This window comes from Morus notabilis, unplaced genomic scaffold (genome assembly GCF_000414095.1).
Source record: "Morus notabilis unplaced genomic scaffold, ASM41409v2 Scaffold19, whole genome shotgun sequence".
Taxonomy (NCBI): Eukaryota; Viridiplantae; Streptophyta; class Magnoliopsida; order Rosales; family Moraceae; genus Morus; species Morus notabilis.
In genome coordinates this window covers 637,802-647,690 of record NW_010360880.1, presented here as the reverse complement: position 1 = coordinate 647,690, position 9,889 = coordinate 637,802, and the positions used below count along the sequence as shown (strand labels likewise).

Sequence of the window (9,889 nt, the reverse complement as noted above, 5' to 3'; positions counted from 1 at the left end):
AAAAAGCTTTCAAAAACAGTCATATCTAATTTTTTTACTGCGGTAAAAAGCTCTCATATAAAATCACATCTCAACTCGAATTAAAAACTCAAATCAGCGAACTAAACGGCCCAAAATGATTGTTATTAGATGAAGGTCATCGTTAAAAATATTTTGATCGGACATTCTTTTTCTGGTTAAATAATGCTATATAGTAAAGTACAATGGTTGTATGTATTACTTACATGATCATCAGTATCATTTGCTCAGGAGTTAATTTTTCTGTAGCAGTCTTTGGAAATAGCGGTATTCGCTTTCCTTTCAGCTATGGCGAATATTGGTGGGTCAGGCTGCGTTTTCTCGAACGCGCCTTCTTTTTTTTTTTTTCTTGGATGAATCCTTTTTCGCTGGCTGAGAAAAAGGAGATAAAATCAATCTCTTGTGTATATTGATTCGATGTTGTTTAGCAATGACCGGCAGACACGCAAACGCATGAACAAACTGAAAGAGAAAGAAAACAAAGTGAAAGCTTCATTTTTGGTTTCTTTCTAACTGTATTATTCTCCAATAATTGAGACAGTCAAAACCGATTGCAATGACGATCCCTTATTTATTTTTATTTTTTTAATATAGTGGTTTTAATTTTACTATAGTAGGTTTGTGTATAAATTAGACTCCCCCTTAATTAATAGTTCTTTACATTTTATTGGGCTAATTATTTAGATTTTTAAAAAATAAAAGGGTTATATACATAAATGTCTACTAAGAATACTTTAATAGCCCAATTAAAATACTAGCAAAATCTAATAATTTTAATAGCCCAATTAAAATACTAGCACATTCATACTAAAGGTGATATTTTGTCTGTACTAAATGCTTGCAAAGAAAGCTAACTCTTCAATTTCCAGATTCTCAAACAAATATCAAGAATACCATTACACAAATGAGTCACAATATTATTCAAGCATGGAGCGACACTATTAAAATTTCTTTTCCATCCATTAAAAGTAATTTATATCCACACTTTTTTGTAAAATTAATACCCACCACCCACGCTTACACTTTTTCAATCTCAAACTCAACAGGTTGGTTAATGAATGCTATTTCCAAACTGTTCGAAAAATAAAAATAAAAAATTGAAAGAAGTTTGGAAATTTGCTCCATTATTTAAGGTTAGATTTTATTTTTTTCCTTCTTTTTTTTCATTTTTTCCTTTATAATATTAATTTTTTCCCTTCTATTTCAATGTCTAATTTAGGAAAACTCTTTTCATTCATTATACATTAGTAATTGGTATTTCAAAATTCAAACGGTATCAGGTTATTACTCTTATTTTTTGTTATTACTAACCAAATTATTTTAGTTGGATTTTATACTTAAACTGTAAAATAGAAACAATAATTTTCTATTAAAAAATAAAGTTGGCATAATGAGATATATGTGTATAGTTTACTAGATTTATATATTGTAGTTTATAAACCCTTATAAATAAATTCTGACTCTCTGTCGCTGAAACCGAGTGATAATCCATTATGATAAGGCTGCAGTATCAGACACGTAAAGCCGAAAAATAAATACTTATTTATTTTTCTTTTCTAGAAGGAAAAAAGCAAAGTGCGATTTAAACCCTTATAAATAAATTCTGACTCTCTGTCGCTGAAACCGAGTGATAATCCATTATGATAAGGCTGCAGTATCAGACACGTAAAGCCGAAAAATAAATACTTATTTATTTTTCTTTTCTAGAAGGAAAAAAGCAAAGTGCGATTACTTTCTAAAAAGAGAGTACGATATTAAAAACGAAAATAAAAATAGCTACTTTCCAAGGGCGTTATAGTCAATTCAATAAGGTTGGTAGATATCTGATCAGATATCATGGGGACACAACAGTATCTCTATTTCATGAAACTATTAAGACGTTTAGTTGGTGGATTTAAACTATATGATTTAAATTATTTTTAATTTATATAAATTTTTTATAAAAAAAAATAATATAATAAATTATGAATCATGATTCAAATTAAGAATGAATTCTTCTACTAAACATAACCTTAATTTTTTTAAAGTCTATTGTAAGTCTTCTTTTTTTTCATCATCTTCTTCTTCTTCCTCTTATTTCTCTCTCTATTTATCTATAATAAAATAACAGTTCCATCACCTTGAAGTACCCAGCTTCTAAGCAAAATATTTGCTGAAAAAGGATATGAAGACCAGCCCAAGATTCATGCAGGTTCTTCTCTTCGTATGTCTGTTTCTCGAGATAAATCTCTCCCAAGGAGCTGATACCATCTCTGCAAACCAGTCCCTCTCGGGTGACGAAACCATTGTATCTGAAGATGGAGTCTTTGCGTTGGGATTCTTTAAACCAGGTAAGTCTCCAAAGTACTACATAGGCATCTGGTACAAGAAAGTTACAGTGCAGACTGTAGTTTGGGTTGCAAATAGAGAGACACCAGTTTTAGATAGATTTTCTTCAGAGCTGAAAATCTCAAATGGCGGCAATTTAGTTCTTTTAGATGAGTCCAAAACAACAATTTGGTCCACAAACGTGAAGTCCAATAGCTCTGCTTCTGTAGAAGCTCTTCTTTTAAGTAACGGAAACCTAGTCTTAAAAGACCGATCTAATTTGTCGTCAGAGCCGCTATGGGAAAGTTTTCATCATGTAACTGATACTCTGCTGCCTGGTTGCAAATTTGGTTACAATAAAAAGACCAAAAGAAATCAAGTTGCAACTTCATGGAAGAATATAGAGGATCCTGCCCCAGGTATCTTCTCAATTGAGCTAGTCCCAAGTGAAAATTCCTTTAGAATACAATGGAATAGGTCTAAAAGTTATTGGACCAGCGGAACTTGGGATGAGCGTATTTTCAACTCTGTGCCTGAGATGAGAATTGATGACTATTTCTATAATTTCAGCTATATTTGGAATGATGAAGGGAGCTATTTCGTATACTTTTTTAAAAACACGACTAAAAATGTATCCCGACTTATGATGGATGTTTCCGGGCAGCTACAGCGACCATTGTGGGTGCCTCCTGAAGGATGGAATGTGATTTGGTCATTCCCGAGACAACAATGTCAAGTTTATGCCCTTTGCGGGCCATATGGAATCTGCACAGAGAAGTCCTTGCCTTTCTGTAGCTGCTTGAAGGGATTCAAGCCAAAATCCCTCAGTGATTGGGATTTGAAGGACTACTCTGGTGGGTGCATTAGAAAGACCGAACTTCAGTGTGAGAACTACTATCTTTCAAATAGTGAGAAGGACAGATTCCTTGAACTTCCCAGCATGTTGTTGCCTAAAAGTGATCAGTCTATGCAAGTAGAGAGTGTAACAGCATGTGAATTAACATGCTTAAATAACTGCTCTTGTACGGCTTATGCTTACGACAACAATGCTTGTTCAATTTGGAAAGGAGATCTCTTAGATCTTCAACAACTCAAAGCGGGAGACAACAATGGAAGAACGCTCAACATTCGATTAGCATCCTCCGACTATCCGAATAGTAAGAGACTAATTCGAAGTGCTAGTAATAAGGCACTGATTATAGGTGTTGTGGTGGGCTCAAGTGTAGTAGTTCTCCTAGGCCTTATTCTATTTTCTGTTATAAGACAGAGAAACAAGGAAATCAGAAGACGACAAAAAGCAGTTCAGAACTCCTTGACGGTTTTTACCTACAAAGAACTACAGAATGCCACAAAGAACTTCTCGGAGAAATTAGGTGGTGGAGGCTTTGGTTCAGTCTTTAAGGGGACTTTGCCTCACTCTTCTATGGTAGCAGTGAAGAAGCTTGAAAGTGTCGGCCAAGGAGAGAAGCAATTTAGGGCAGAAATTAGTACAATCGGAACAATCCAACATGTTAACCTTGTTCGGCTTCGAGGGTTTAGCTCTGAAGGTACTAAAAAGTTGTTAGTCTACGATTACATGCAAAATGGCTCATTAGCTTCTCACCTTTTCCATGAAAAGAATCCGAAGGTTTTGGACTGGAAAGCAAGATACCAAATTGCTTTAGGGACAGCTAAAGGGTTGGTGTATTTGCACGAGATGTGCAGAAACTGCATTATTCACTGCGACATCAAGCCTGAAAACATTCTTTTAGATGCAGAATTTTGTCCGAAAGTGGCAGATTTCGGGTTGGCGAAACTTGTTGGGAGAGAATTCAGTCGCGTCCTCACAACAATGAGAGGGACAAGAGGTTATCTGGCACCAGAGTGGATTGGAGGATTGGCGATAACACCAAAAGCGGATGTTTACAGCTACGGAATGGTGCTTTTCGAGCTTGTATCCGGAAAGAGAAACTCAAAGCAATCAGATTCAGAAGGAAAAGTGCCGAAGTACTTTCCAAGTTTGGCCACTAGCGTAGTAGTCGAAGGCGGTGATGTCCTTAGCATTTTAGAACCGAGGTTGGAGGGGGATGCTGACGTACAAGAACTTGAAAACGCTTGTAAAGTTGCTTGGTGGTGTATCCAAGATGAAGAAGCGCATAGGCCACCAATGAGTCAAGTAGTTCAAATGCTTGAAGGTACTCTGGAGGTGGATTTACCACCTATTCCGAGAACGCTCTACTTTTTTGATGAGAATTAGTCTCCAGCTCGTTAAGTGGTCAGGTGATCTCTTTGACACTAAGTGCTATATACCACTTCAATGTGCCGCAATTCCTGAGCCGACTGATGAATCAAAATAGTGCTCTGATTTCTCATGTTATTTGGTTTATGTAAAAATAATGTTGTGATTACTGTAAGATAAACACAGTTGTTACAAAGGGTGTTATCACACTTTCTCTAATACTGGTGATTAATAAAAATTTCTATATTCAGTGACAAATAACTAAATGTGCAAAAAAATAATGTAAACACGGAAAGAACACTAGGAATTGATATCGCAGTACGGTGCGCACACCTACATCCGTGAGGCCACTTCTACACAGTGAATAATGCACTAAGATAAAATGATTATAAACACCGCTCGATCTTACACACTCAAAGACTCTTTTCTTAATGTTGTTGCCGCTATGGAGAATTCTCTTAGTGGTCTTGTCCAGCAAGCACCACTCGTCTTTGAACTGCTAGACGAACTCCCTTCAACTTACAGGGGTTCCTCTTGGAAACAACACCTTATTCTCTCGAAAAGTGAATATCACACTCTATGAAGGCTCACAAATGCACAAACCCTTTCTGAATATTCTTCACGTTAATTGCCTACAACAATGAGCTGAAAATAATGCCTTAAAATAAGGCATCAACACCTCACAATAATCATTCTAAAAAACTCCACGATTCTCTCATCGAAAAGAATATCCTGCCAATTCAATTCAAATTACCAAGTTTAAATTCGAATATTAAACTAAATAAAATATCCGAATTTCTTTGAAATCACGCAGCCCATATCTTCTCTTCATATTTAACGTTCCAAGCTTTCCAAAAATACCACAATCCCAATCAATCACCGCCACACTATTTCCAAATTAATTCCCACGTAATATCCTTCAATATCGCATTGATATCTAACCAAATATCTCCACTTCTTCAAATTAAACTAATTCGGATATGTACTCACCTCACGACACATATCTTCACGTTGATCACATATTTTCACGTTGATCACATATTCAAATTCCAAAGCCAAACCATTATATGTGGTAGCATTATCTCACGTTGGCAAAAGTATTTCACCAAATCTACCACTTGCCTTATGTGGCACTTGATTTCACGTTGTAAAATCTCGGATTAAGCAATCAAATCTGATCTCCAACTTCAACTCAAAAACTCGGCAAAGATTCTGCAATCTTCTACAACTCTGCAGCTTCCAATCTTCAAGTGAAACCTGTGTTTGAATTTACAGACACAACGTTGTCAAAACATGTAAACTAGACAAATTACCTAACAATTACTGTTATTATAAAAAAGTAAAGTTATATTTCCGCGTTTGATCAGTTGTTTTTAATGTTTTGAGTCACTGTAAGGAAACAAGATCATGCTGCAAATCAATCACCACCTTAGACCTTGATCATTGGCTAACACTTCCAAGTCTTCATGATCCAATATACTTTTCATTTGATTTACCGTGTGGATATTTCTAGTGGAGGCTGATTAGCTTTATTACTTTCCACATATTTTTTCTAGTTTTGTGTGTCCATATGAACCTCCGTAACCATATTATTTTAATGATGTAATATACATTTAAAATTTAAAGTGCTCTTTTCTTATTAAGTTATTTTTTTCATGTTTTACACTGGTCACAATGTCTCGAGACTCATAACTGAATCATGGCCGTAACCCTGCAGGAAAACGATTCTTTGAAGATTGATTTAAGGAGCCTGCATCTTTAGTTACTGGATGTTTCCAGCCATTCAAAACAGCACGCCAAGCTTTCTCATCTTGAGCCTTGATGAAAGCCTTCATCCGGGTCTTCCAATATGAATAATTCAAACCATCAAGCAGAGGGGGACGTACAACTCAACCTCCTTTCTTCAAAAAATCCATTCCAAACATAACATATCAATTCTCTAAGATCTCACCGAACTTATGGTCAGTGAACCACTCTAATACCACTTGTTAGATCTGATGTTACGTCTGATGTTCCAGATGATGTTGGAACACTGTCTGGAACACAGCTTGATTAATTAAGATCCGGGTTTCTTACTATTCAAATTGTTCGAGTAGAATAAAGTGCATAAATTAAAAGAACACACAATATGATATCGCAGTTCGGTGCGCACACCTACTTTGCAGGGCCACGCCCAGACAATAAACAGTTCACTATGTTCCAGAAATTACAGACACCGAACGGACTTATTTACTCCAGGACTCCCTCCTAGACAACGACGCCGCTGTGACGAATCTCCACAGTGATTTGTTTAACGTGCACCACACGTCTTCTTAACTGCACGGTGAACTCCCTTCGACCGATAGAGCTTCCTCCCGAAAGCAATAAATCCCTCTCCTGAAGGACGATCTCAATAACTCATAAAAACTCACAGACGTCTCTCTGAATATTTTCTCAGTAGTAAGCTCTCAAATTCATAGAATTTTCCTCTAGAGATATTCTATTAAATCCATGTCACATATGCTCTGAAACAAAGCTTTTAAATAAAGTCAAGAGAATCTCATTCAAATCCATTCTTGATAAGTTCTCTATTATCTCCATGATTCTCTCTCCTAAATAGGCTCTAAAATATCTTCACGTTATCTTCATAATCTCCAATTCGAATTATGCAATAACCTTCATGTTATCTCTTCTCTTCACCTTTTCGGCATTAATATCTTCACTTTGAATTTCAAAACCGATTTCAACATGTAGCATGTAGTCTTCTCTTAGCTAATTCCAGCACGTAAAAAATATCCACATACATGTGCAATATATATATATATATATATATGTATATGTATGTATGTATATATAACCCAAAGATAAACTTTGTTTGATCTCCACGGCTATATCTCCCATTTATCTCCAAATCTACTTTTATAGATAAAGCTCTCTTTATCTCTTTCTAGAATCACATTTAAATTTAAATACCCAATGCATTATCTTCCTTTGATCAAGGCCTTATCCTTATCTCTCCAAATCTGATTCTGAATCTTCTTCTACAATACGAAATCTTCTTGAACTTATTTTTTGAATTTTTTTAAGATTGCCAATAAATTGCCAACTAATAAAAATACTTAACAATCTCCCCCTTTGGCATTTTTTGGCAAAACTAACAAGAGATCCTAAAAAATTCAAAAACGAGAAAAAAATATAAAATTACATTGTTCTCCCCCTTTTTGTAAAAAATAAGCCAAAGACACAAAAATATAAAAAAAATTCACACCCTAGAACTGTTTTCAGCAACTTACTCCCCCTGAATCTTCTATGTGTCTTACTCCCCCTGAATGTAGCATTCTACCTTGTATAATGCTCTTAACACCTGTCAATCGCTTAGTGCAACCAGTGTCACTACACCCACATTCATTAGTGTATGCTTCTAAAGAAGTATAAGCCTTATGACACCTCAAATCAGATTTTCTTACCCACACACGTCTAGAAAAATTATTTTTCACATCAATCTTCATGTTAGATGTCTTTGAGTTTGCAGAATTTGGTGGATTAATAAACATACCTCTCTTCAAAGCATTTAAATACTTGTAGCATTGCGATCTTATGTGGCCAGGTAAACCGCAATAATGGCATGTGGGGACAAACCTTCTATGTCGAGGGGATGAGATAGTAACCTTCTTAGTGGAGGAGGTCGGAGGCTTAGGGGCAGATGTCTTCTTCACAAACACTGTTTTGGACATTGAGCTCTCACCAATATAGCCAAGGCCATGTCGATCGCCACTAACTTTTCCTATCAAGAGAATGTGATCCAATTTTGTGGTGTCTGAATTCATCATCTTCAATGACTTTTGAGTGTGCTCCAGTTCAGCTCTTGTCTCCTGCAGCTTTTTCTCCTTTTCAATAGACCGAAATTCATAGTTTACAGCAGCCCTCTTAAGTACATCCTTCTCTTTAGTAAGCTCATCGACTCGCTCCCGTAAAGACTTATTCATTTTAACCACCAAAACCCATTTGTTGAACATGGTTTCATATGCCTCCTAGATTGTCTCCTCAGTTAGTTCTTCACCATTGCTGGAACCGTCAGAATCTGAAAAATTTCCGTTTTCATCTGGTTTTCCAGAGTGTGTTGCAGATGATGTTGCAACATGAGCTGTGACACGATCTGTAACACTGCAGTTTGGAACATCTTGGTAGATATTGAACGCAACATAGTTGTTCACATGATCATCATCTTCTTGGTTGCCTTTGTAATGACTGAGAAAATCCCAGACCTTAAATAATACAATTTATGTATTTAAGCTAAGGATTTTACGTGACTGAAGGATTTATGGAATTAATATATGTATTCCTAAATTCTGTAGTAGATTTCATGTTAAGTTCATGTTTTCGATCAAGTAAATTCGATCGATAAATTCTCGTCGTACTTTAAGGCGGAATAATTTTCAGTACAAGTATAATTTGAGAATCTTAATTTCAAGAATCTCCAAACACAGCATGATGTTAGCAGCGTATAAAAAAAAATGCACTGACATTTTAAAAGAAGAGAAAATCCTTAATTGCCAGACAGCTAGGTTAATGTCAGAAGATAAATACCCATAGTAGAAGGGTACAATGTGAACTCGGGAGTTGACACCGTCAGAAACAACGTCATTTCCGGGAATTAACGCAGGAAAGTTAAATTTAGAATTTGTTTAGTCTAGAATTAATTTCAAGACTGGAAACAGTTCAAGATATTACGCGAATAAGAATTTAATGTGATATCCAAAGCAGTCAAGGATTAACATTTAACTGTAAATAAACAGTAGCAAAAGGAACCGTCAGAAATGGAAATGAATTCCTGTCAGCTAAGTTACTTTCTTATAGTCAGTATAATTTTTATCAGTTTCAAAGGGAAACTTAAGAAAGTGGACTAAAGTACAAGGGGTAGGATTTATTTTTCTCTCTCTCCTTCTCCACTTTGGCCGGCCATGCATAGAAAAAATAGAGCCAAAATTAGCTAGTTGAGTGTGCAAGTGGATGACATGTTAAGGTGATGTGATTGTAGTGGTTGAAAGGGAATTAATGGCAAATTTGCTTCTCCTTTTCTCCTTCCAAAACCGGCCAAGAAAGGGGGATTTGAACCAAAAATTTGGTTGAATGATGGAGTGGAATTGGTGTTAAAAAAAATAGTTTCCAAGTTGCCTATAAAAGGAACCAACATAGGATAAGCTTCATTTTTTTTCTCCTAGCTTTTTCCCACTCAAAAATCCGGCCACACACTCTCCATTTCCTCTCAAATATTTTCTCCCACTCTCCAAAACTTGAGCCCCTAGCACACCATAGAAGAAGAAGAAGGAGATTAAGGGATTCTAGGAGGAGACTAGTCAAGCATTC

The 9,889-nt window shown here is 35.9% G+C and overlaps 1 protein-coding gene across 1 annotated transcript; it reads left to right on the top strand.

Moving 5' to 3' along the window:
* The first annotated feature begins 2,182 nt into the window (after nucleotides 1-2,182).
* On the top strand, nucleotides 2,183-4,624 carry LOC112091482 (G-type lectin S-receptor-like serine/threonine-protein kinase At2g19130). Its single transcript, XM_024165238.1, has one exon. It carries the CDS (start codon nucleotides 2,183-2,185, stop codon nucleotides 4,559-4,561), a length of 2,379 nt encoding a protein of 792 aa, XP_024021006.1. The 3' UTR covers nucleotides 4,562-4,624.
* Nucleotides 4,625-9,889: the final 5,265 nt, after the last annotated feature.